This window comes from Cyanistes caeruleus, chromosome 3 (genome assembly GCF_971803275.1).
Source record: "Cyanistes caeruleus chromosome 3, bCyaCae1.hap1.1, whole genome shotgun sequence".
Classification (NCBI taxonomy): domain Eukaryota; kingdom Metazoa; phylum Chordata; class Aves; order Passeriformes; family Paridae; genus Cyanistes; species Cyanistes caeruleus.
The window spans coordinates 5,780,307-5,807,069 of record NC_141703.1 but is presented as its reverse complement, the minus strand read 5'-3'; the positions used below and the strand labels follow the sequence as shown (position 1 = coordinate 5,807,069).

The 26,763-nt window shown below is 43.1% G+C and overlaps 2 protein-coding genes across 6 annotated transcripts in view; both read right to left on the bottom strand.

Moving 5' to 3' along the window:
• Positions 1–260: 260 nt before the first annotated feature.
• Positions 261–10,187, bottom strand: LOC147653902 (uncharacterized). Of its 3 annotated transcripts, none has more exons than XR_015284041.1 (4): positions 9,378–10,187; positions 3,646–3,848; positions 2,837–3,217; positions 261–1,169 (listed from the first exon to the last, which is right to left on the bottom strand). XR_015284041.1 is itself a non-coding variant. In XM_086879620.1 (4 exons), the coding sequence occupies exons 1-4, from the start codon at positions 9,433–9,435 to the stop codon at positions 1,165–1,167; spliced, it is 543 nt and encodes a 180-aa protein (XP_086735746.1). In that variant the 5' UTR covers positions 9,436–10,187; the 3' UTR covers positions 261–1,164. The 3 variants fall into 3 exon arrangements, 1 of the variants encoding a protein (XP_086735746.1); XR_015284040.1 differs by having other exon boundaries at positions 2,837–3,038; XM_086879620.1 differs by having other exon boundaries at positions 3,646–3,744.
• Positions 10,188–18,197: 8,010 nt separating this feature from the next.
• PDXK (pyridoxal kinase) overlaps positions 18,198–26,763 on the bottom strand; it is a 41,306-nt gene continuing 32,740 nt past the window's right edge. For 2 of the 3 annotated variants that reach the window (XM_023924158.2, XM_023924153.2), the window contains exons 8-11: positions 24,823–24,934; positions 23,697–23,833; positions 23,071–23,137; positions 19,626–22,342 (exon numbers count right to left, since the gene is read on the bottom strand). In XM_023924158.2, the coding sequence (XP_023779926.1) occupies positions 22,230–22,342; positions 23,071–23,137; positions 23,697–23,833; positions 24,823–24,934 (429 nt within the window). In that variant the 3' untranslated portion in view covers positions 19,626–22,229. Of the gene's footprint in view, positions 22,343–23,070; positions 23,138–23,696; positions 23,834–24,822; positions 24,935–26,763 lie in introns of all 3 variants that reach the window. The other variant, XM_086879619.1, reaches the window with a different exon arrangement.

Genomic DNA, 26,763 nt, shown 5'->3' with positions numbered 1-26,763 from the left:
AAATTAATCATTCCAAACATCTCCTCCTTCCTCCTCCTCCCCCCAGTTCTCTCTGCTGAGCATGGTCCCATGTGGTGTGGGACATCCCTGGGGTCCTGGCTGTGCCCCCTCCCCTCTCCTTGTGCACCCCCAGCCCCCTGGCTGGGCTGAGGGGCAGAAAAGGCCTGGGCTCTGTGTGAGAGCTGCTCAGCAACAGCTGAAACACCCCTGTGCTATCACCACTGCTTCCAGCACAAACCCAAAACACAGCCCCACACCAGCCACTGCCGAGAAAAGTAACTCTACCCCAGCCCAAACCAGCACAGTCACGGGAAATACATCGTTCTTATCATGAGCTATCATTTCCCAAGGAAGCAGGACAAATGCTTTTACAAAAGAATTAAGATTACAGCTGAGTAAAAGGCGAGCATGGCCTGACTCCCTGTGCGCAGCCGTGGCCTCCTGGCGTGGGACAGAGGGAACAATTCTTTCCTTTATAGGAAGCCAGTGTGAATCCAAGAGTGGAGAAAGGGTCTGTGTGTGGAAAATAACTCACAGCTATTTTAATAAAAGCCTGGTTCAACGCTTGCTGAGCTCTATGCTGAGGAAAAAACAACCTTGTTCCTCCTGCATGCTGCCCACCGAGGAGCCCAGCGAGGAAACACAGGATAACAAATAATTGTTTCCTTGACCTCGAGGTTTAATGGCAAAAAATAGCTTCAAATGCATTATGCAGCCCTCCTCTTTAGTCCTGCCTTTTAAATTTCCTCAGGCATATTTATCTGCAGCTACTCCATTGATTTCAGTGCTGGGGAAAGGTGTCAGAGGGATATCTGTGGGAAACTGGGGAGCAGTACTCGTGTAGCCATTCCCTCAGTGCAGGATCAGTGAGTACCCCAAAGGAGGGATGAGAACCACCAGTGTCAATGAGGGTGTCTCACTGCCTCTGCTCACATGTTCCTTGCCTTCCTACCTGAGGTAAAAAGGAAGAATCCCAGAGAAAATCTGGCAAACAGGTTGTTTTCTCAAGGCCTGGTTTGCTGATAGCTCAGCTGCTGGAGCTTGCTGTTTGCTCCAGGGAGTCAGGCCCTGGGTTTGCTTTTGGCAAAGGTTTCCTTCATGGGTTTATTCCAGCAACAGCATAGGAATTTTCTGGAAGTTACTTGAAATGCAAATGGCTTCTATTCACCCTGCAAAATATTTTAGTAATGGAGAGGAGTATCAGAAAATAGCTCATTCTGATAATTTGTAGAATTTTCTAAGTTAATTATACAAAGATTCCTGTACCTGATCAGTCAGTTTTGATCTTTCATTGTTTAGACAAACATTCATTGAAACAGGTCAGTTTTGTGCAGTTGTGGCCACAGACACTCATGCAGAATTTCCTGATCAAGTCAGGAAAGAAAACCTCTCTTTCAGAAAACAAGAAAATGCTGCTATTGAACCAGAAATTAGGAAATGTTTTTGAAACGTTTCAAAATTTGATTTTACATTTTGTTTTGACATGCTTTTTTTTTTTCCTTCTTTTAAATATACTGCAAAAATCTCTCCCAAGATCCTCATTTTTACACATCTTAGGAGAACAGTTACCTTTTGTTCTGGTTATCCTCCAGGAGAGCTGAAGGTGAATTTATAAGAATAGTATATAACACATAAAATCAGCTTATACTTACAGTACATTTGACTGTAACCAGCTGTCTAATATGCACACAGGACCAGTTCACTTTCTAAAGTAGATGATTTATTTTGTTTCACTTAGCTAGCTCTCCCCCAAAAAAGAAAAATAATTTTGTACATTGAAATACCTCAACCATATTAAAATACAGCTCAACATTCTGACCCCACTGAATCCAGTGGCAGATTTCCACATCAGATTCTAATAGCACCAATATTTCATTTCCAGGTGGAAAAAACAAAAACAAAACAAAAACAAACCCAGCCAGCCTTTAGCGAGATAAAAACACCTCTGTTTTAAGTCAGATGCTTTTAAGGACCCAGAAGGTGGGTTAGAAGAAAAAAAAGAAAAAAAAAAAAAAAAAAAAAAGAGCAAAAAGGAAAAAGAAAAAGAGAAAAACAAGTGAATACTAGTGCATCAGATTTATGCCATATGGCAAAGTGATGAACAAAGCTTGTTGTTTCTGAGGCTGCCATAAACTTGCTCATTCACATCCCCTGGAGATGCTCTGCAGGGGCATTCCCAGAGAAGAAGGGAGGAGAGCATGTCCCCGTGTGAATGGCCTGATGGTGACACCTCCTTCTCCACAGGCACCGCGTTATTAGGAGGGCAGGTAGTGTGAAAATGCAGAAATAAGTCAAAAAAAGGCCAGAGGAGTAGATAGGGAAACCTCTCCCAGGTCTGCAGCCTGGCCAGCAGAGGTGTAAAAACCCACAGGGTTTAAAGTATGAGCTGGCAGCGAGGGAAGGAATTTTCCCCTTTCATTCTGGAGGTCAGAACAATGTTGGCCAACCACAACCAGGTGAAATGCAGTGAAATGCAGTGAAATGAAATGCAGTGAAATGAAATGCAGCGAAATGCAGTGAAATGCAGTGGGGGCTCCTGGGGAAGCTTTTGGAAATGCCATTCTTTGGGAATTTTTCAGGGCAGCTCTGGGCACAGCCTTGAGCATCACAGCTTTGGCAGCCTCAGGAGGCACTGGGGCATAGAAGGGGAGAAGGGTGGGCTGGGGAGGGGATGGGGCAGAGACAGAAGCAGTTTTAATTAAGCCTTTTTTTTTCTAGTGAGCAGCTGTCCTTGGGTTTTTGCATCTTTATGGGCTTATAAAGAAAAAAACAAAAACAAACAGGAAAAAAACCCATATTTGGGCACCCTGATGAAAAGACCTGTTATTAAACATACCAGAGGTCACAGAAAAAGGCATTTTGAAGCTGTCCAGGCTGTCCTGCTGTAAAAGCTGCCAGATTTTTTGCCAGGTTTTGCGACTGTGCCGAGGCACCACTGGCAGGCTGAGCCTCCCAAGCTCCTTGTGGGCAACTTGGCAGTGACGGGAGGTTTCTGGCAGGTAAACAAAGCTCTGGTGGTTGGCAGGCCTCTCTGGAGACTGTGGAAGCAGGGGATATAAAAAGAAGGATGATTTTGGATCAGCTGAAGTCCCAGGTCTGTGCTTGCAGAGGAGCTGCAGGTCACCCTGGGGTGGGGGAGAGCTGCTCCCAGGGATGCCAGCAGGAGCAGGGTGAGGCATCCACTCTCCATGGAGGCAGGGCTGGGTCATAAGGGGCTCTTCTCAGGAAAAAAAATAGAAATAAAAAGTTAAATACTCCTCCAAAGTAGCTGATGTACCTTGAAACCAGTTATGAAAGCACTCTTCATTTTATGTAACAAAACCTTTTACTTTAATCTCCTCGTTTCAAAGTGCCTGGGGTATAAAAAATTGAGCTATTCTGATGAATGCTTCAGATTTCACAGCAGCTTCATTGGGAATTTAAGTCCAGTTTACTTCATACAAGGTAAGAAAATTTCCAGTGACACTGGATTAATTTTGTTCCCCTTTGGTGCCCAGTCTGTGCTGTACGAGTTTAGTGTACACTGAAAGAAAAATCTCCTGCAGACTTGTGAGGGAGGCAGAAATCTTTGGTTGGAAAAGATAATTTTTTTGTAAAAGGCAGCCTTTCCCCCAGCTGAACCCTGAATCAGTTAGTGGTACTCACCATCCTCAGCTGGCTGAAGAACCCTCCTGGATGTGGGTGTATCATTGCATTTCGTTATTTCTCTGACTGATATCACGGGAAAGGCTTGGGGTTCCATCACTGAGTAAAGCAGACTGCTATTAGGCTCCTGGATATCCAGAATTCTGGGGTTTTTTCCACCTTTTTTGCTGTCTTTTTTGATCAAATGACATGCTCATATTATTCTAGGTGTGAGAAGAGAGGCAGACCAGCATCAGATGATTTTGATACCAGTTCATTTGTTAACAAAACCACACAAAATCCAGCTTTGATGGAGAAATCATCAAGTTTTCCTGCTACCAATGTTAAATATCCCCTAGCTGGCATTCCTGCCCCTCTCAGGAGGCCTATCCTTTGGGTCACAAAAGCTTGTTCAACCCCTTTTCACATCTTCATATATGTACACTTACACATCCCAACCTCCAAAAAATACTCAGCTTAAAAAAAGGTCTGCGCAAAGTAGGTTAGAATTCACAATTATTTTCCTTAACTAAACCCATCAAGTGGGCCAAACCCAGTTTGGCCAGTAAACCCTGGATAAGAGGGTTTGAACTCCAAGTCAGGGAGCCATCCAGCCTCTAACAACACTGAATACAAAAGGTCTAAGCTCTCCCCTATTAATGAGCACATGCATCAGGAGGCAGAGCAGTGGCCTGTGCTACCTGTCACTCTGACTGTTGCTAATGAACAGTCCTGATTAAAAACTGTTCTCTCCTCTTCTGTCCATATTAGCATTCTGAAGGAAGTTCCTCTAGTAAATTAAATCTTAAGTGAAATGTTTGTTAGAGGGTGTAGGTCGTTAAAGCATATTGGAAATCTGTTAGAATGGGGCTAGATTTGAAAGTACTTTTAATTCATTTAGGGTCAAATCGTCCCTGGGATGTCAAAATGGCCTCTCATTATACCCCCTCAAAACTACACTTCCAAGAGGCAGGTGAGAAAGGTGGCAGGATTTACAGGGTAACAAGTGGCAGGAGGTAATTAGCAGCTCCGAGTGTGAAGATGAAGCAGGGAGGGCAGCACACAAACAGTCTCACCAGCAGAAGGTGAGCCAGCACCGACAGCTGGGCTGTGTCTGCTCAGGTTACCATGAGCTTCTTGCTTCAAAGCCTGCCAGTAACACTCAGGGTGCCAGAAAGCTCCCAGAGCTGATTTGGGCTCCCAGCACCCTGGGGCTGAGCACAGCAGTGCAAAATGAGAGCCTTGAAATGGGAACGAGCTGCAGAGCTGACACTGCCTGCAGCCACAGCTCACTGTGCCAAGGGATGTGCCTGAGAAAGGGCCCTTCTCTTGTAAGAGAACCAGCTGAAATGATGGAAAAAGCAGGAACTAAAGCTGACCTTTCATTCCCCAACATAGCCAGCACTGCCCCATCTTCTCCAGGTATAAAGGGATGGGTTGGTACAGACTCCAGAAATCAAGCTCATCCGTCATGCATGTTTGAGATCTGAGGGAAAGGTGATTCAAATGCCTAGGTTTTTAGAGATTTGAAGAAAGTAGCTAATCCTACATTGCAGGATAGGTTCTGGGTTACCCTGGGAGAGGCTGGGAGCCTGCCTGAGTTGCAGCCCAGCGTTATGTCAAGGAAGGGAAAACCAGCAATGTCTGTCCCATGGCAGGCAGGGAGTGCTCCCATCCTCTGGTCCTTTACCCAGATAACACATTAATCACTCAGGCTTTACAGAACAGAAGGAATTCGCTTGCCTCACACTGATTATTGGGATATGCTAATGAGTTCTCAGTCATAGCTAGATAATTACAGGAAGCATCTGAGACCTTAAGAATTGCATCTCTAAAACCAGATGTTTAGATAATGAGGTCCTCAAGAAACCCAGCTAACAGTAATTAAACAGATAACAAATTTAACATTCAACAGCACCAATTACTATTTTTTTTCCCCTTAGCAAATTACCACTAAATTAGAAATCACCATTTCTTTGCCCTGTGGCTATTTTTTAACTCAAAATGACAATGGGGGGAAAAATACAGCGTCTCACAAAGCCTTTATTTCTCTCTGTTTTCACTGTGGATCCAAAGCAGGGAAAAGAGGGAAGGCAAATAAATGTCACTGAATTAAAGTAATGAGTACTGGGACACAGAGAGGAGTATGTGGAAAAGATCAAATAAGAAATTTCAGGGATGTATTAAAGAACTACAGTAAATTGGGTGGTGGTGACTCAAGGAAAACAAGATCTAAATGCTCCTTATAGGAATTACCAGTGCTTGACAACAAATGTATCCTCAGGCAAAGGTGATTGCACAAAGAGAGAAGTCAGGGACCCCTCTGAGGCTGGAGAAGCTGCAAAACACATCAGGGCACCTGCTTGGCAACAGGGTTTCAAATCCCTGCCCCTAAATACACACCTGCCCTGGTAAAGCTGGAGGGCAGCCATGGGAGAGCAGGAATATAAAAATTCAGATTTAAATTCAGAATATGTCAGCATTACAAGGGCAAAGAACAGCACTAATGCTGCTCTCTATGGACAGATAAAAGCACAACTCAGAGAATATGACTTGCAATTTTTTTCCTATTTCTGTAACTGTCTAATACTCTTGGGACCCTTCTGGGATGTTATTATATCATTGGAGGCTATTACTGAGAAGGTAAGAAACCTAGGGAATTTCAGGAATGAGGGAAAGGCTGTGCTGAACAATGGATTGGAGTTTTTGCTGCCAAATATCCCACAAAGGCTGAGAAAGAAGCAAGCAAAGGCCCCTGAGTTAATGTTTGAGTACAGCAGGGACTGTTAATTAATGCCTTTAGCATGTCATGAGCCACATTTGCTGAAATGGGAATATCAGGAGGGAATACCATGCACAGCCTGGATACAGGCAGCATTTGTACCAGCTGTGGAGAGCTCACTCAAGGGTTTAATGTGCCTGGACAGAGGCTCTCTTCTCTCCAGTTTATCTGCTCCACCAGCCCAGGATGTCATCCTGTTTGTTATCAGATTGAATGGGGTGGGGTTTGGGGCACGATTGTCCCACTCCACCCCAAGGTCCTGTAGTTTCTTCTGGTTTTATATTGAATTTGTCTTCACATTCATTTTGTTATTGTCAGGGTCACCCTGTATATTTCCATCCATTATGCAGGGGATGTTATTTCTCTAATCTGTGCAGTGTCTGGGGGATCAGGACGCTGCATATTCATCACCTCAAACTTTCCTTCCAACTTTTTGTTTTTACTCCTTCTCTTCCTGTTTCTGCAGCTGCCCAGTTTTCAAAGAGATGTAACTCAGCTGCTTTCCTGCCTTCCTTTTCTTCCTTTAGGTCCTGTCCCCTTTTATTATCATTCTTCAGGAACTGACAAGCAGCTGTTGGGTGGCTGCCTAACATTTTACAAATCATTCCATTTCCCTCCTGCGTGTGATCCCTGGCCACCTTCAGGTATTCTTCCACAGCTTTCCAGTCCTGCCAGCCATCACAGGTGCTCTCTTCTGGGGGTTCAGGACTTGGATCCCTTCCATGCTCTTGTAAGGAATCAGGGATATCACTTGCCATCCTGCCCACTCTGCCGATTTGTTATGCATTAGTGGTTTTGGGTTGCTTGAAGTTTCACCATCAAAGGTATTAGCAGAAGTAGGTTAAATATGAATTTGTAAAAGTGGGACTTAACAAAATTTGATGGCAAGGGTCACTCTATTACTTACTACACTGATGAAGCACACAAAGGAAAACTGAGTTAAAATTGATTTAGGATGATTTACATGCAGACTGCAAAATGTTAAGGGCAATCCTCCCATTCATCAGATCTTTCTAAACCCCTGATAAAGCTTAGGTGAGCTAGGTCCAGCCTTAGTCTCAGACTTCATCAACAGTTTTTATCTAAAAAACTTTATTTAGCAGCACTTAATCATTGACTAAACATTCATGGAGTGAATCAATAGGATTTACTGCAGTCACAAGAGTGATTTAATTATAGATCTGAGATTCCAATGTTTACACTATACTTGCTATAGGGATTTAAATCAATTAACACATGCACACACAAAGGGAAAAAAATAAAGAGAAATATATGTATGAAGGATTAAATACATAAAGGTATTCCTGTTAAAAATTCCCCTTGAGTTCAGTGAAATACTTCAAATGTCTTGGTATTTCTCAATGGGTGATGATGGAGCCTTGAGGAGTGAGGCATTTCATCCCAAGCCTTGTTGTCAGCTTTTGACAACCATCCTCTGAGTGTGGAAAAGCTGAGGGTTGGAGAACTCCAGAGATCTCCTGATCTCTTGCTCTTCATGCTAATCTGGCCCACATTCTTTAGTCATTTTATCATTTTTCTCTCAAACAGGGAGTTCCCAACTTCCCAGGCCTTTATCTCCTCTCTATCTTCTGGTTACCTCAACATTCTTGAAAGGTCATAAATTTAAGATCCCAGATATCCAATCTTCAACTCCCTTTGGTTTTGTTTATTAAAGCTTGTTAGGGTCAGTTTCAGCAAACCTAAGCTTTGGGTGATTTCATGATCAAAGTAACAATAAAGATCTGTGAAGAAACTGCCAAGTGCTCACACAGGCAAGATGATGTAAATTGAGATGATTTCTGGCTGCTCCATTTTCCCTCCCCAGGGCTTATAAAAGATTTCCCCAGGCTGACCTCACAATTCTGAGGTGGAGTAAGAGCCTTCAAGAAAAATGATGATGAAAACCCCAGTCATTTAATAATAAATCAAGACCAAAATGAATTTGTGATAATTGAGGCAATGAGTTAACACTTTGGATTGAATCTCCTAATTTTAGAATGGGAACCACTTTGCAGATTTTCTCTCTCAGCCTTTCCTTGGCCTTTTGCAAGCCCCCACAGGCCGTGTACAGCTAATTAAAAATGTCACTTAGGGATGCTAAAAGGATAAAAGTGCTTTCCAAGAGCCAGCTGCTCTCTTCCTGCCCAGATCTCTCATTCTGTGCTGCAGCTCCTGTGCTCAGGACAGCACCCAGCACTGTCCTGTGTCCTCAAAATCAGCATTTCAGGATTTCAGCCCATTAATTGCTGAAGCACAGCCTGAAGTTCTTGCCTACACAGCAGCCTGGGGGGAGATGTGCCTTCCCAGCACCATCCAGGCCTGGGATTCCCATGGGGCTGAAGCTTTAGACAGCTTGGTGCAGCTTTGCACAGCAAGGTCGTACTTGATAGACTCGAGGGAGCTTTCTCAAAAGGAGAGGAGCCTTTTATTTTATTCTGATTTGTCCTGCGTTTCTGCATCTCTATTACAGTGACAATTGGCAATTTTTAGATTAATTTTGTTTAGTCTGGGGCAATTTCCCCTTATGGCTGGGAAGAGTCATTCGCTTCTCAGGGGAAAACTCACCAGCTTCAGTTCAAATATTTGTGAGAGACTTTGGGAGGAAGGGAGAAGGGGTAGATGGCAATGGCCTGGACATCACTTTTAGCAAGGAGGGGAAAACTCCAGTGTCCTGCTTTGCTTTGGAAGAGTTGCCCAGCTGAGGTGCCTGGAGGGAGCTCTGAGCCCAGGCATGAGTGCAGCACTACTGAAAATGCAAATAACTCTCCTGTTACATTTTCTAGTTATTAAATACACCACAATAAATTTTAATTTTATTTTGGAAACAAAACTCAGGCTTTTCTTTCCATTTAAAACTGCCTTTTTTTTTTTTTTTCCCCACTTTGCATTTTTGTCCGACTAACACCATGGGTATTTTCCTCCACATTTCCAGTGCACCATACCCTTGTTTCAAAAGGTTTTTCCCACTCACCTTCAACAGTTCTGGGTTTCCAAGTAGGCACCTCTTGGAGATACCCACAGCCCTCCATCTCAGGCAGTGAGGAGCACTCTTCACCTCAGAGAGGGGAGGAGCAGTCCAGTATTTGGGGGGTTCCTGGGGGTCTCTGGGAAGGGGGAAACAGAGGGAGAAGTTCCCTCTCCTGGAGCACTGGGACCAAAGCAGGGAATCCATTCACTGCCAGGGTGTTTGCAGGGCTGGTTAGCCCAGGTTTGGCCACCATCAGAGCACTTCAGCAGGGCAAAGGGGAAGTCAAACATTTCCTACCGACCCAATAAATCAGCAGCTGTGCTATTTCCCAGCTATTGCATCATTATTACTTCATGCCTTCCCCTGCTCTGCAGGAAGCCATTTGACAGGCAATAAAACAGTCCCTGTGGAGTCTGGTGGGGTAAATCAGCTCCACCCAGACTCTCTCAGTATATTCCCCAAAGGCAGGGCCTGCGGGACAAGTCACCTCCCTCCTCCAGCATCATTCCAAGATCACCACATCCCTGGTCCCAAGAGAAAGGCAGGAACAACCCACTCCTTAACCTCATTTATCTGTCTGTATGAAGTGAGGACCTCACTATCTGTCATTACAAGGTCCCAAGCAATTTCTTAAATATCTGTGCCCTCCTTCCAGCCCTTTGCCCCTGCACTATTCCTGGCAGCCTGGTGGCTCAGGAACTGATCCATGTGAAAAGCAATCCCATTTTTGGCTAGCTGTGGTTTCCAGCAGGAGCAGCTCCTTGGCAGCTGAAGAGAGGACTCTGGAATGCCCTGCACTAAATCCACCCCCCCAGCTGCTTTGAACCATGTGTATTTAACCAGCAGCAGGTGGAAATTTCACCACACACCTGAAAACCTCAGCTGTGCCTGCCCTGTCACCCTGACCCATCCAAGGCACCTCAGTTGCTGCCAGTGCTGCTTAACTGTCTGCTGCAAGAACCTGAATTGTGTCAAGGAGGTAAAAAAGCCTCAAGAACACTGGAGAATTATTCAGATCCAGGGAATAATGCAGGTGACCTCTAAAGGTGGGCCTCAGATTATTTGGGGGTGTTTGCTCTTACTGACAAGGGCACCTGGGGTTTTTTGGTAGCGGTGATTTAGCAAACTGTCATTTAAATATTAAACACAAAGCTCAACCTTTACTAGCATAATAAATATAATAAAGTTATAATAGTTTATTATAAACCTTAATAAAGCTGGGTTTTGCACTCAGCCTTGCTGGTCAACAGCACAGCCCCAAATCCCCAGCTGGAGGAGCCCAGGCTGAAGAAGGCACCTGAATGTGTTGATGCTGCATCTGCAGCCAGGACCCAGCTGTGAAATGCTGGTACCAGTGCAGGGGGATGTTAAAGCACTCCCTGGTTTCCCTGCAGCTGAGGTATTGCTGACAGCAGATTTAATTGCCTTTGTCCTAGCAGGCAGCTAATGAGCATTATGAATAATGCTGTGGCTTTCCAGCCCTTCTGAAGGCATTTGTGGCACCTGACTCATAATTCAGCTCGAATCAAAAGGCTGCCAACCTTGTGTATTACCCTTCTGTTCATATTTTATGATTATTATTCAGGCTAGTCTTTGGAATTAAAAGGGGACGATGGGACTGGGAGGTGGTTTTAGCTTTTATTATTTCACCAGAATTCCTCTTGGTTATGTGGCCTGTCATGATCTCCTGTTGTGTTTGCAACTAAACTTATTTATCCAAGGAAAACAGGGGTGAAAAGGAGTCCAGCAGGGGTAACCAGCCTGTTCCATGGAGAGGGCTGGGCTTTGGGCAGTCACAGTCCATGGACAGGAACGTGAGGACTCCAGCCCCTTTCATCCCCAGCAGCACTCCTGGGGCACGGACAGGGCATGCAGAGCTCAGAGGCACACGAGACCTTTCTGTAGCAGGTAAATTCCCTGTTCAGAAGCTGAGTTACATCCAAAAATTCTCCCCGGAGTCACACCCACCTCCTAAGTCTTTTCCTCCTTGCATTTTGCTCCCCCTGGCTGTCTGGTCTCTGCAGCACCCCAGCAGCATTCAAGCCCGTCACAAGGGGTCAGCAAGAGCAGTGTTTTCCACTCAGTTCCTGATTCTCAGCTCTCCCGGCTGACTCAGGGAAAGACCTGGCTGCCCCAGGAGCATTTGTTTCCAGGAGAAACTCCTTTTCTTTCAGGACACGTGAGTGTCTCCCACCACAGATCCCCTGGGGTATGAGGTAAATACAGATAGAGACAGATACAGACAAATAGATGACATGGAATGGTTTGGGTTGGAAGGGATGTCAAATATCATCCATTTCCAACCCCCTGCCATGGGCAGTGACACCTTTCACTAGACCAGGCTCAAAGCCACATCCAGCCTGGCTCTGAACACTTCCAGACTGGACGGAGCCCTGAGCATCCTGTGGAGATGGATGGAGCTGGACAGAGCTCTGTACACATCTCCATTTAAACACTGATGTATGCATCTCTTTGCCTGTGTGCACCCATGTGAATTGACTATGGTGTCATTGCTATCATGAATCTGTAATTAAGTCACTGTTATAATTGTAGCTACTCCTATTGAGTCACTTTTTAAATGTTAAATTAGTTGATGATTAAGAGTTGCTAACCCCTTCTGAACCTTTGCCTTCTCGTATCCATATACTTTACCCCCTTACCCTTCTGCATCTCTGGTCTTTGTGTAAATCATCCTAAATTGACTCTAATCAGATTTTCTTACGTGTGCTTCATCCATGTCCTAAGTAACAGAGTCACCTTTGCCACTGAACTCTAATAAAAGTTGCACTCTCATAAATTCATATTAAAACCTGCTTCTTGCCAACTCCTCTGACAGTGCTTCTTCGAGTGGCTCAACTGCTCATTCTCACAGGGCTGTGAGACTTTCCCCTAAAATATCCAAATATTTTCAGGCCCTTCCCCAGCTGCTGTTTGTATGAGCAATAGGAGAAACAAACTGATTAAATGGAAGCATTGGGCAGCTTCCAGAGCTCTGATATCTGGTTTTGGTGAGACTTGGAATGTGTCCCACATTGGGAGTGCTGGGAAGGAGGGTACAGGCTCAGGACAGGCAGGTGAGGTGTAAGGGAGAGGTTGCACAGCCCCTGCAGTCAGTGATGATGTGGTTCAGAGCCTTGGAGTGAGAACTGGGGGGATGGAAGAGAGGAAATTTGTAGTGGGTGTGTGTTACTGATGGCCCAGCATCAATGAGTTATTCTACAGGCACTTAGGAGAAATTTCTGGATCTTCATCCCTGTGAAAGATTTCAACTTCCCAGATACCAGCTGGGAATATCATTCTGCTGAGCAAATCTTGGAAATTCCCAACTTTGGTAGGAGGTAACTTCTTATTGCAGACACTCAGTGAGACAACTCACGGAGATGCTCTCCTGGACTTGCCCTTTGTGGAGAGCACAGGACTTGTGTGGGATGTGGTGTTTTGTGGCTGCCTTGGCCACAGCGATCCTGAAATGGCCGAGTATAAAATTTTCAGTGTAATGAGAAAAAAGGACAGCAGAGTTGCTGCCCTGGACTGCAGGAGAGCAGATTTCAGGCTATGCAGGGAGCTGTTTTAGTGGAGTACACCCAGAATCTGCCTCTGAGGGTTTAGGGAGCCCACAAGGGTGGGTCAGACTTTAGGAATCACCTTTTAGAACCACTGGAGCAGATGATTCCACTGCAGTTTGAGTGAAGCATGTGGAGCTTGGCCAGCTTGGCTGAGCAGGGAGCTCCTCGTGGAGCTCAAGAGGAAAAAGAAATTATGTGAACTCTGGAAGCAAGGTCAGGCTGCACAGAAAGAGCACAGAGCTGTGGTTCACATATGTAGGGAGAAGACACAAAAAACCAAAGCTCCATTAAGAGTTAAAAGAGAAACATCACCAAGGGAAAAAACCAGAGACCCATGCTTAGGAAAGGAGATGTATTTTATTGAAAAAAAAAATTACATTTCACTTATACACCATGAAAATACTGAGTTGTGTGTTATTTTCATAAGAAGAGGTCAAGACTTGCACAAGAAAACCACATTCTTTATTACAGCATTACTCCACAAGATGAGGCTCTGGTGGCATCTGCACTGGGCATTTTCACTAAACAGTAGAGCAGGGCTAAATGTGCTTTGGGCAAAAACCCTAAATATTGGCCTCTTCCAGGTGCTACTGCCTGTTGAAGACATGGCACTCATTTGGTCAATACTGAATTATTTCTGACTTAGAGACAAATCTTACAGTTTCTCTACTCACATAGGTCCTAGGCAAATTCATAGCTATCCCTCCCCTCCACTTTTTACAATTTTGATTAATTTTTCACATTCAGCCAGATAAAAGCATGTTAAAGCAGTGTATGGGCTGCCAAACTCCCAGAAAGGAAACAACACTGAAAGGAGATGCAGCACACTAACAAACACTGACAGCAAATGGCAGGATCATTGGATGGTGCTGAATTCTCCAGTTTCCTCCCATCACTGCAGCTCCAGCAACAAGCCCAAGTTTCCTCCCCACCAAGGCATGTGTGTTCACATCCAGCACCTCTCAGGCACTGAACACAGGAGCTGTACCAAATGCAGGACAGGTGACATCCCAGTGCCATCTGTCACAGCTGTGTCCCAAGGACTGTGCTCTAAGCCAGCTGGGACAGGCTCTATCACACCTCTGAAAACCCCTTGTGAACTAGAGACCTCTTATCAATCTGTCAATGAAAATTAATACTAATGCCACATAAATTCCCAGGTAACTGCCCTTATTTATTGATTGATTTAGTGATTTTTTTTCCCTGCTTAAAGCTGGTGGGAAGGAAAAGGTCATGACCTGGACAACTCTGACACCATTCAAGTGCTGTGAAATCAAACTTGACATTTTCTCCACTTGGATCTCCCTATTATATTCCCTATTTAGAGCACTGATTTATTCAACGCTATTTTCTACTCTGCTAGACACAAGTATCACTAAGATCATGAAGAACAGCCACACCAAATTTTTTAGTATTATAGTATTTTTGTAACACGGGATGGATTGAGAACACCAAACTCTGCTGAATCGCCAGCTCTTCTTTCAAGTACTTCACTCAAAAAAATTTCTTTTCTTTACCACTCACCATGCAGCTCTGCAATTAGGTCCTGCTCACCCAGCACCTCGCTGCCAGGGGGAGAGGCAACTCCACTCTCCCTCATTTTCAGCAGCTGCATTGTCCCAGACCCTCTCTAGGAGCAGCACGGGCACTTATCTGTTCCCAGGATGAGGAGGTTAAGGGAACTAAAGAAAATTAAAACTTCAAGGGGTTTGACTGGATGAATTCCCCATTGATTTTAGCTCCTTCATGTCCCTTGTTATGGGGACAGGCATATCAGGGACAGCAGAGATGATGGGAGAGGAAGGTTAGGGTGCAGTTTTATGGTGTAGTTGAGATGGACGAGTTACATCTACGACAGCAGCTGATAATTCTCCACCTTTCTTTTCAAAAGCACAAAAGCCAAGCCTGAATCATCTGAATAACGCACTTCCAGAGTCTCTTGGTTCTCCATGGCCTGCAGAAGAAATCTAAGGGAATTATTACGCTGTGGCCAGGGAAACAGGGGGCTGTACACCAGGAGCTTTTGGGTGCACAGAGTTGTGCTGAACCACAGCCTCGGTCCAGCACTGCCCAACAAACCCAACAGCTCCCCACTTGCTCAGAGTAACTCCTCCACATTTCCCCCATGGGAGGATGCAGGCAAAACTCTGCCAACACCACGGGGATGCTGCACCCACAGATTCCCAGGGGAGGAAAAGCCAGGCACAACATTTCCCCAGCACTGCTTCTCCCTGCCACAGCCTCCCTCCTCAGCAATTCATTATTTGTCTCGGTGACATTTCTCCTGCTAACTTTGCAAAGCAAAGAAGGGCTTCTTTTTTAACACATCCAGAAATCAGGAACTCTCTGGAGAAAAACTCATGATAAATTCTCCTCTACTTTTTGCTGTGGTGATTTATTCACAAGAGTGGTGAGGATGCTGCCACGTTAATTAAAAGGGACGTGACAAGTGACCCTCAGTTTTGCCAATCACCAACTGCTCTGGTAGGTAATGACATTTATCATAGGATAATGCTCCAAAAACTCTTTTATGATGCAGACCCTTGTGCTTTTTACAGAGACCCTGAAGTTCAGCCAAAAAAAATTAATCTGGACAGTATGTGGCCAGTTGTGCTTTTGCCCTGGTCTCCCAGCCATAAGAAACAGACTCAGTGTGTTTAGCAAGATGAAAAAAAATCCTGCTCTGGTTTTGAACCTTGTGAGCAGCTTTGCCTTTTGACTGAATGGGATTTTATTAATAACTCAGCTCTCCTGTAAAGTATTTATGAATTTGAATTCAGAACAAACAACTAAAATTCTTCATTCTATTACAGCTGACAAACCACAAGGAAAAAAAAAATATTTACTTTCCCCATTTGACTATTCACCTGCCTGTGCACAGGGTTAGCACAAGCTATGAATTAGCTTGGTCAGCTCCATACAATGGGAACAAGCCATTTCTGTTCCATCGTTTGGCTTGTCCATCTATATGTCACTATTAAGCACTTTTAAGACCTCCCTGTCTTATTTAGTTAAATAAACAAACCCATCCCAAATTTTTAATCTAACCTAGATGTATTCAAAACTTCTTTCCAATGCAAAATTTCAAGCTTATGATGCAAAGCTTACCTGATTTTAAAATGGATAAGGTAGCAATATTTAGGGTTTTCTTTTTAAACAATGGTTATCTACCATCCTATTGCCTCTCTCTACAATCAAGCGTACAAGCCTTACTGCAGGAAGGATACAACTTGTAATGGCCAACCAGAAAAATACACAAACACTAGAAAGCCTACAGTTTCATCAGAAATTAAATCATTTGCTATTACACAGAACTTCATTGTTTTTCTGGCACAGAAGTCGTTGAATTACTACACATGCCTCAAGGACAATCATTTAAGATGTGTAAACAGATAACAGGTCCACCTAGTCAGTACAAAGCACCACACAAACTTTAAGTACATAGAAAGTTTGCTCATAAATATTTCTTTGTTTAACAATTCAGCACTAAAAAAATATTACTTAAAAAGGCATCTTTTATTAAGTTATTCAGTTTGTCCAGGGCTGGTGGGGTTGTACTATCCCTACTATATTACAGCCACCTGACTCTCTTTCCAAACCATTTTACTTCTCTGGAAGAAAAGGCTATGTGTGGCTGGGACCCAAAGCTTCAGCACAATCTATAAAAATATAATTCTTTAAGACCTTCTGCTCACATCCTGAAGGCCTACTCAGCCAGCCCCCCAAATTCTGTTTCCCACCCCTACCACATTGCAAATAAAGCTTCAACACACACACACACACACACACACACAGAGTACGTAAATTACACTCTTCTACACACAGATTTTTTTTCTAAACAGCAATGCAACCACGAGGGCAATAGGTAAGTGTGATTCCAGTGGTAACATATGGCACAGCCTTCTCATATTGCTGGTTTTCTCTCTCTGAATAATGTGCTGCCTTATTCACTGCTCTGCATGTTGGGGGATTTATTACCATTATTTGCACTGTGGAGGCACTGAGTCAGGAATGCACATTTAGGAGCATCCCATCTGCCTCGAGGTCCTCTGCTGCCACAGCAGTAAAAGCATCAAACTGGTGGCACTGGGGCTGTCACCTGGCACTGGTTTCCTGGTGAAGCAGATGGGAGTTTTCCTTGGCTGTTGAGTGCCACACCACATTCCTCCCTTCTGGAAATGGGTCTCTCCTGAAGCAGTGCCCTAACAGCAGCAGCCCTTTGCTCAGGGCACACTCCTCCAGTAGCTGACAGAACCTCGGGGATTTACCTGAAATCTGCTCCTGCATGCATAAACTCACTGGTTTCCTCATTTATTGACAATAATGCACTTTCAAGAGTTTTCATTTATTTGAAAGGGCTATTTTTGGGCTGTCATTGAACATCTCGAAGCTTGGTTTCCACGGCAGACAAATGTCTTTAATGGACAGGTTTTAGAAAGCTACAGAACTGCTCAGCAGGCTCTCACTTACCAGGAACATGAAGAACATGTGCTTTCAGCAAGAACATCTCTCTGGGTAACTAATCCTGGGATTCTAAACAGGAGTGGGATGACTGCAGTCAATAAACCAGTAAGGCAGCAAGGGGATGTAAAAGGGACGTGTTTCTCTTTATGAAGAAATATTTTAGTATCAGAGTGACCAAAATTTGTAACGTGTCTCAACTTTTCAAAGCATTCTTCGACTGGACAAGAACCTTTACTTGGGAGAGCTTCTTTAGTATAAAACCAAACCTGTCCAGGACACAAGTGTAATGACACAGCACTTTCTGCTCTCCTTAACCTGGATCCCTGCTCTCCTCCTGCTGCAAACCACCACCCTGGCATGGACACTGCTGAGTGCTGGCAGAAGCTCTTGTTCCCACACGAGAAACATTTGTTTCCCACTCTACAGCCCTGTGTGCTCTACCCTACACAGCGAAGGTAAAAACTCAGTGGAGTGCTGTTAAATGCTGGACAAGAAACAGATCTCAAAATGAGTTATGGTTCTTATTCCAAGACCCTCTTCTCACCTTATTTGCAGGAAAAAAAGAGCACAACACAATGAGGTCCATATAAAATGTAAGAGGAATGCAAGGGAGTGGTGAAGAATGCCAGCAATTTTCTTCCTATGAACCATCTTTAAGAAAAATAAAAATTAAGACAACAAGCACATTACTCACTTCCACATCCATATCTTACAGTAAGATGATTACAGGGCATAAATGTGCTCTCTGCCATTAACTACCCTTTCTCTATCCTAGGACATAACTAAGGAAACATTTAATTACATCCACTTTATTCAGCAAGACTATCAAACCATTCTTGTGCTGTTTAATTCTGAAATGATTAACATATTTAAAAATAGGATCTAACAATTTGTGTGTGCACAGTATAATAAATGTAGATGCTTTTATTACAATCTTCCTTGCCACATATTTTAAAATAAAATTAATCAATACAATCACCGTAACAGTCTCAGACAAAAAAATTAACACCATCCAATCAAGACACAGTTAAGATACTCAAAAGGCAGTATGAGTAGCTGGAAACCTTGGTCCTCTGATTCTTTTGTATAACACATGGATTATTCTCCCCACTTGAGATAAAAATCAGCACACAAACATTAATAATTCATACTGCAGGTTTCTGAAGTGTTTCTATCGAGTGTGAATAGCACTGCTTTTAGCACAATGTCTTTATGCACGTCTCAATTCTCAGCATGTAGAGACTAATCCAGGCCCAGAGTAGACAGTCTGTAAACAACTTTTGGTCTCTCCTGAACAGGTGGCTCCAAAAACGAGTGGACTTGAGCAGTGGCCACAGGCACTGCAAATCACTCCAGGAAAAGGGGATCCAACACAAATTAATTCCAGAATGGAGAAAGATTGTTAGGGAAGTTGAGTGGACACAAGCACAAAGCATTCACCTCTCCCATGCCTCCATGTGCTGCAGCAGGAGAAGCCTCACTCTGGCCTCACACATGTGGCAGTGAAACCACCAGTCCCCAGCTGGTAGTGCTGGACTGCTGGGTTACACCTTTCCTGCTCTCAGGATGGCCAGGGAAGATTATCCATGTTACAGACTCCACTCTCTGGGCTAAAGTGCTTGTTCTCCTCTCATCAATTAGTACCTAAGCTAGTTTGACCTTTTATGTTTAACTAAAGGTTTGCAAGTCAACAACGCTGCAAACACCAGACAATGCTGGTCAGTCTCCTCCAAGGCCCTGAATAAATAGTGGGCACTGTCTGACTGAGACGCTTTCCAGCTGCATCAGACAGCAGGAACTCAGAAAAAGATACAGGTATTATATGCAGGAGGAGAGGAGGGAATTAAATATTAGACAGGACTGTGCTGAGTCTTTGAATTTTGTTCTGCACATAAGCTTTGTGTAACTCTAAACAAATAAAAAATGTGTACCTTGACATTCAAAAATACCTGTTAGACTGCTGTGGCTACAAAATGTTAGCTACAGAATGTATTTACAGATAATTTCTGATGTTTGTTACTGGCAAGAGATGTTAAGCCCAATTCTTCACTGAAGACATAAACCTGACCTAATTTAGATCAGGTCAGTGGGAGTTTAAAACAGGCATCACATGAATAACCGTCAGGGACTCAAGCAGATGAAGCCAGCAGCCCATTGCTACAGGATCCAACTACTGTGAAATAGGAACTTTTGCAAATTGAGCACATTAGTATGAATATTCTTTTCTTTTTTTTTAAACATGGGTGTGTCACAGATTCTAAGGAAGGTGTGAATTATTGAATGGATCCATTCTCTGAGGGAAAGATTACACCTGACAGGTATAAACTGCTCCAACAAATATATCACTTTGTCTTTTATGTCAAGATCATGGCTCATCATGGTTTACAATTAAAACCTTGTTTGCAAGGTAGCTCCAAGCTTCTTTATTTCAGAGAAAACAGTCCTTGCCTTTCTCCTTATCCTCTTGTGAAGTCTCTTTATTCTAATGGCAAAATAAAATTGTGCTGTCTCACACTTACTAAAAGGGCATTGACCACTGTCTGTACAGGCAGGGAAGTTCAGGAAGTTGATCCCTTCTTCCTAAGAGGATGGCAGGGATTATGCACTTCCACATGAAATACTCTAATTTTAAAAGATTAATAAACTCATAGTTATGTTTGGAATATGGCATGCAGCACTTGGTTAATCAATGTCAGAAACAATTAAAATCCTTTTTGTGTTCAACTGTTGAAACATATCACCAGCTATAGTATTTAAATATCTTTCCTGAAAGCAAGTTTCTCAAAAGAGGTTAATTGTCCTCCTGGCACAGCCACCCAAGCAAACAGCAACTTATCTAAAAAAGGGGGGAATATCAGTATGAGTATTTTCCAGCCCATCTGGAAGTTGGTGTTGCAGGGAGAACAAAATTTTAAAATCCAGTGCTGCAAAGAAAGGCAGTTCAATGTGCTCAGAGAATCATGGAATGGCTGAGGTTGGAAGGGACCTCTGGAGATCCTCTGGCCCAGCCTCTGAGCAAACAGGGCCAAGTACAGCAGGTTTACTCAGGGCCATGTTCAGTCAGCATCTGAGAATCTTCAAGAACGGAGACTCCACAACCTCTCCGTGCAACCTGTGCCAGTGTCTGATCACCTTCACAGTGAATTTTATTTTTCTAATGTTTAAATGGATTTTCCTGTAATTTTGTGCTACAGTCTATTTATCACTTCTTAGGCACCACTGAGAGGAGCCTGGTTCCCTCTGCACTGCTTCCCATCACCCATTTGTACACACTGTCAAGGTAGTTCACATCCTTTTACAGGCTGGGTATCAGCCATGAGCTCGTATCTCTGACTGCTAATTTTAGCAGCTGTTCACAACACCAAAAATATTATTGCTAGAAAGGTATTTCATGACACTGGTTAATAAAAACTGTGGCAGTAGAGTCACATTTTGTAGATAAATTCCTGCTAATTTTTTCCCTTAAATTGTCAAGTAACATGATTTTTTTTTCACTTTTGATGCCAAATGCAGGAGAGGAAATCAATCAGAAATGCAATTTCCATCCCCTTATGCAGTCTGAGACAAGTAAAGCTCATCAATTTGATCTGGATTTAACTTCACACTAGATTTTATCTTGGGACAAGCAAGAACATGGATCCCAGACAGAAGTCCTATGGAAGTGTGAGTGGCCAATACCTGTCAGCAGACCTGCCCTGTTGCTTCAGTATGTGGCTGTGATCCATAGGACACTGAAATGATTAAAAATCCCATTTTGAAGCCTTATCAAGCAGAATTGTGAATTAAGAATAACATTAATAATAATGTATTTCTGTAATCTCTAATTGGTGTTGCTTGCAGAGACATTATGAACAATTATTCCATTTCATTGCAATTGGTAAGCCAATCCAGACCAGATCTTACTAAACCAAAAGTACTACTTTTGTCACATTGCTTCATTGCTAAGGCTGCCAGCAGTGCTCAATATTGTAAGTCAAGTGCCCATGTAGTTTGTAAGTAAATCCACCCACAATGAACAAACCAAAGCAGCCAACTTCCAGGGTAAGAGCTGCTTCCTCTTTTGCCCTTAGTTAAAAGAGAATCAAACCTGGCCTCAGAGGCCACACTCCTAACCAGTGCTATGGAATAAAGGCATGATCTTGTTAATCAAGATGTTTCTGGAGCAGTTTTTGGAGGAAAATCACGTGGGCATCCACAGACATGAGAAATAAGCAGCAGGAACCTGTGACAACTGAAACTGTGCAGCTGTTCATGGACAAGAAACAGGAGCAGAGATCAGCAACATGAATGACATCTCAAGGTCACTTCAGAGTACTGAACATGCCAAACATCTTCAAAGTACTCCTACACACAACCAGAACTGTGTGTGTAGCTTTAACCCTGCTTAGTTTCATAGCAGCTGAGATACTGAATACCAGAGTAGGTAACCAGGTACCTCCAGGAAAAGGGAGCATGGAGCCAGCTCCATTGGCACTAGATGCCATCTTGAAATACATTTTCCAGTCAGTCAAGCATTCCACTAGCAAATTCACATCTACAGTCTTTGGCAAGGCAGGAACATTGCTCTCTTGCCCTGGGTAATCACACAGACTAAGTGAATCTGACAGACATTGGGATACCTGGGAATATGCTTCAATGCACACTAACTGTTCTGTTTTTAAAACTGAGCAAGGCCAGCACATATGTTTGAGAGTGGATATCTGCCTATGCTGGGCACTATTTCATGAAAGTCAGGTTTCTGTCACAGATCTAAGGCAAATATTACAATTTACAGGAAAGAAATGAGGACATCGATACATTGTGCGTTATTGGAGACGTGGAGCCTTTATAACACGGTGGCTTTCACTATGATCTCTGGGTTTTCTATGTCCTTTTTGCTTTGGACCATTCTCAGTTCCAGCTGGGCTGAGTTTGGTTTGTTTCCTTCTCCAGCTTGCACTAAAAAGATGACATCAGAATGTCATTAAAAACAGCAGTTTAAAAAGAAACAAGTTACATTGTTGTGTTACCCCACTATTTTCTCCACCTTCCTCCCTCCCCCATTCTCCCTTACTGCTCCCTGCCAAAGGCTGCCAAGGTGGAAAATCCAGATCAGCACTGTGATTTGTTATCACCACTGTTCCACACCTCTCTCAGGAAAGAAACACAGCTCTGCTGTTAATTAGGAAGTCACACAGACATGCTCAGAGAACCCACAGATTTCATTAAGAACTGAAACACAGGAACTCCATGGGGAGAGAAGCCGAAAAAAAAATGCTCCTCACATGGGTGAACACAGCAAACAAACTATTTTGTTGATAAACCCCTCTCAGTGCTAAGCATGCACGCAGAGAGACAGTGGGTGAGCTACACTGAAGCAGGAGCTCTTTGGCACACCAAACTCAGCATCTCCTCAAGTTCTGCCAGACTTGCAGAGCTGAGTCAGGCACAGTCAGCACGATTGTCACCCACCACAAGCTAAACAGTGACATCTGCAGTCGGCTCTCGTCAGCAATGGGCTGGGAGGACACAGCAGCAACATGCAGACAAACTACCAAGCTCCCATTCTGTAAATTCTCTGCCTGCTTCTGCAGTGAGGGGATGCTTCAGGCAGGAAAGCCAAAAAAGCCCCTTGAGTATTTCTTCTGATGGCAATCCAGACAGAACACGGGTCTGAATGAATTTACCTTTTGCACTCTTAATGGTCCTTTGCAGAACATGCTGCATGGCTGACACAGTCTTTTCACATGCCACCTGCATCAACACAACATATTCAGGGTTTAGTAAAACTTCAGCTACCTACTTTAATATTACTTAATATTAATTATTTTTAAAACACTGCTATTAGAGGAAAACATGACTGACAAAACAAACATGATGATAACTATGCAATGCAGAGTTTGGGCAATTCTTTTTTTCACTTAATTCTCCCCAGACAGGTATTAGAAATCATAAGTGTATCAAGGACTTTGTGTCCTTAAGGGAAAGAAACAGAAAAATGGATTTGAGAAATTATTTTCAATACTTATTATGAAGTGAGGATAAAAAAATCTAATTATAAACATGCATACAGTCTGTCTCTCTAGAAAGTACAACATCTTATTTGGCAAAATCAAAAAATTAATCTAACTGAAATATGACTGTTTGATGTCCCTTTTGGCAAAAAGGAAACTGTGGCTTTTTCTCTGAGGTGAGCGAAAAAAAAGCCAAAACAGAAGACAGTATTTAAATAATGTCACAGATTAGAAGTTTTAAAAAAAACTCAAGAGAAACAAGGTCTAACTTGCATAGAGATGAGTAACTTCTCCCCCACCTTCAAATTGTTTGGGTGCTTGTGTGTCCATGCCAGAAGCATAGCAGCAAACAAGTCTCCTGTTCCAACAAAGACAGCATCCACTTTAGGAGACTCCACTCGAATTCTTTGTGTTATCCTGGTACCATCTGCTTTAGCTACAACACAAAACCACAGTTAAGTGACAGACCTAGCAACTAATACAATAGCAATCACTAGAATTTAAAAAGAAATGTTTTTAAAAGTCATCATCAGATTTGAATTCCTTTGCTGCTTGGAACATAAAGGATGATTGTAAACTTTGTACCAGCTCTTTTAAAAGGCACAGCCTTCCGAAACTTGGCCAGTTTGGAATAGCATTTACAACTTCTGTACTGTACATGCTCCATTTAAGAGGGAGGAGGGAGGAACCACCTTCATTTTTCATCCCTCATAACTGTGTCCTTCTCAGGTGGAAACTGTGTGACAGTGAACACACAGCGAATCCTGGTGACAGTATAGAAGGGGATACAGAAAAGAAGCAGAAGGATATTTGATAACCTATCAAGGGAGGCACAATCTGCTAACAGGACAGTGTGATTTCAGGAAAGCATTCAAACATGCCAAGCTCCTGTTTTATATCCTTACTACGAGGGTCACCACCAGGGGCTGTAAGAGTCCTGATAAACCTCGCCTAGGACATCATCCTCTGCCCAGGAGGTGCACGAAGCTCAGGCCTGGGCACAAGAATCCCTGCCTGAGATATGGTGCAGTTATTCCTGTGTACAGCCCTGCTGTCCTGATGTACTTACTGAATTTTCCAGATTAATCTCAGACCTGGCTTGTCTCCCTAACTCTGGATTGTCACTGGGACCTGTCTGCCACCAATCCCCTGTCCTGCTCACCATATTCAGGTCCTCTGGGTCTGTTCCCAGTGGGTGGGGACAGAGTCTTGCCTGTGCTATGGTCACACTCAGCTCTTGTCTTCCCTCATGGAGCAGCCCCAGTCTTACCACTCCTGCTATTACTGCAGGACAAGGTGCTCTCTTAGGAATCTGCTCCTTCCATGCACTACAGATAGGCCTGATGAAACTGCTTCTTCAAGGAGTAACTGCAAGCACAGACAGCTTTAATGAGAGCACAGAGAAGGAAGGAGCTCTTGACTTACTTTTTCTGTGGCTTCCCAGAGCAATCAGGTAGTCGTTTCCTAGAGGTGCCTGTAGGTCTGAGCTTGTTATCACCACAGTCTCTGGTCCCATGGCATGGAGCATATCCATTACCTTTCAGCATGCAAAAAAGCAGGAATCACTGACTGCAATATGTGTTGATTAAACTTCCATTCATAGTACTGAGGATTTTTAACAAACATCTTATTTTCGCATCTTTTGTAAAGAGAAAGAGACTCTATTCAAACAATCCACTTGAATTAGGGGCATTACTTTGAAACAGGGGAATCAAAACATCCACATTTAAACGTACACACTTGTTAAAATATACAAGCACTTCTGTTTGTGTTATCTTTGGATGTTCTTTTGGAAAGAATACTGTTTCAGCTGTGCTCAGAATTTTTGCCTGCATCATGTTTTCAAAACATATTATCAAAAGAATAAGAGATTAAACATACAGACATGTGCACCTGAGCTGGCATCTTGAAGCATTTACTAGAAAGACAATAATTCCAGGTCATGAAATCTTATTTAGCTACTACTTTTAGAGTTACCAAAAATTAAAAAACCTAAATCAGAGGCACAAGTGTGTCTATCTCAATTTTCTTCTCTCATTCTGTTTCAACCTCCAAACTAGAGCTGTAAATTATATACCTTTGCAGATGTATTTCCACTCTGCGTTCCTCACTTAAACTCATTAATACTGTACTTCTGACATCACAATTGGTTGTTACAGACAGAACTGATTTTGATTTCACAGAAAAAAGAATCACTTCAATAATGAGTTTAGTATAAAACATGAATAAAATATTAATTCTCCCAGAAGTGTTTAACTAAAAACCTTCTTAGGCTAGCTATGACTCATGAGCAGATGAATGATAAGGATTTATTTCTGCTATTTTTTTAATACTTCGGGTTTTTTTCATGTCTAAGCCTCCAAGTTTCTTCAGCTGTCAAACCTCTTTGCACAGACATCAGCTGGGTTTTGAAGAAGCAATAAATCCACCAGCATACACTGACACAATCAGTCTGTGCAGTAATACTAAACTGAATTTCATTTCTCAGTCACAATTCACCAGGATCCTAATCTCCACTATTCCTAGCTGTAGGACTTAGTCCTTTTTATGTTAATATTACATCATACTTAATTTTATGCTAGAAGACAGTACTGTCATCACAGGTCTTGCTAAGGAAAGGAAAGCCAGCATGAAATCATGGAAATCTATGCAAGAATTCCTACCACGTTTAAAGGAGACAAATTCCAGCATGGATTACTACACAGACCCATACATGACATGCAGCTGGAAAGACAGATTAAAATATAATATCCTGCTAACAACTTCTTTAAAAATGTTTCTATTTCTAAACATAATTCTGTCTCTTGGGGAGAGGTTTTTTGTAAAGCCCATCACAAATCAGAGCTATGGCATGAATCAGTCAGAAGACTAACTGGCAAAACTGATTAGCACATGCAACTCATGTTTGCAGCTGAAATATGCAAATTTAAAACTAATGGCTGCTCAGCTAATTATGTTCTTCTCAAGACTGGTTCCACTGGGAAGGATGAGAACAGAAGAGTTGAGCTGCAGTCACTGCCATGAAGCACAGCTCATCAGCCTCACCCAGCATGGTGGGGTCATGTAAAACTGGGGGCAGTGGAAATTCAGAGATGAGATCTCTGCTTCCTGCTGTGAAGTGATGGTGACCAACTTGTGTTGTTTGACGTTGCTGAAGCAAAAAAACAACAAACATTTGGGCTGACAGGCCCCCAGCTACTCTCCAGGATGCCACTGCAGTTGCTGCTTGTTTAAAGATTTTGTGTTCTTTTGAAGTTCAAAACTGAACTGGAGGGAGTCCATCATGAAAGTACTTGACTAGCCAACAAAACAAAGAGCTCAACCTTCCTCAAGACATCAATAAAACTGTATTTCTATTTTGTCCTT

Bases quoted from the DNA above. Each gene is read 5' to 3' on its own strand.
- LOC147653902 (XM_086879620.1), bottom strand. From the start codon at position 9,435: ATGGAGGGCTGTGGGTATCTCCAAGAGGTGCCTACTTGGAAACCCAGA. The intron at 3,745-9,377 runs GTGAGTGGGAAA...TGCTTTACTCAG, and splicing joins GAAACCCAGAACTGTTGAAG to TGATGGAACCCCAAGCCTTT. The intron at 3,218-3,645 runs GTGAGTACCACT...TTTCCTGAGAAG, and splicing joins TCTTCAGCCAGCTGAGGATG to AGCCCCTTATGACCCAGCCC.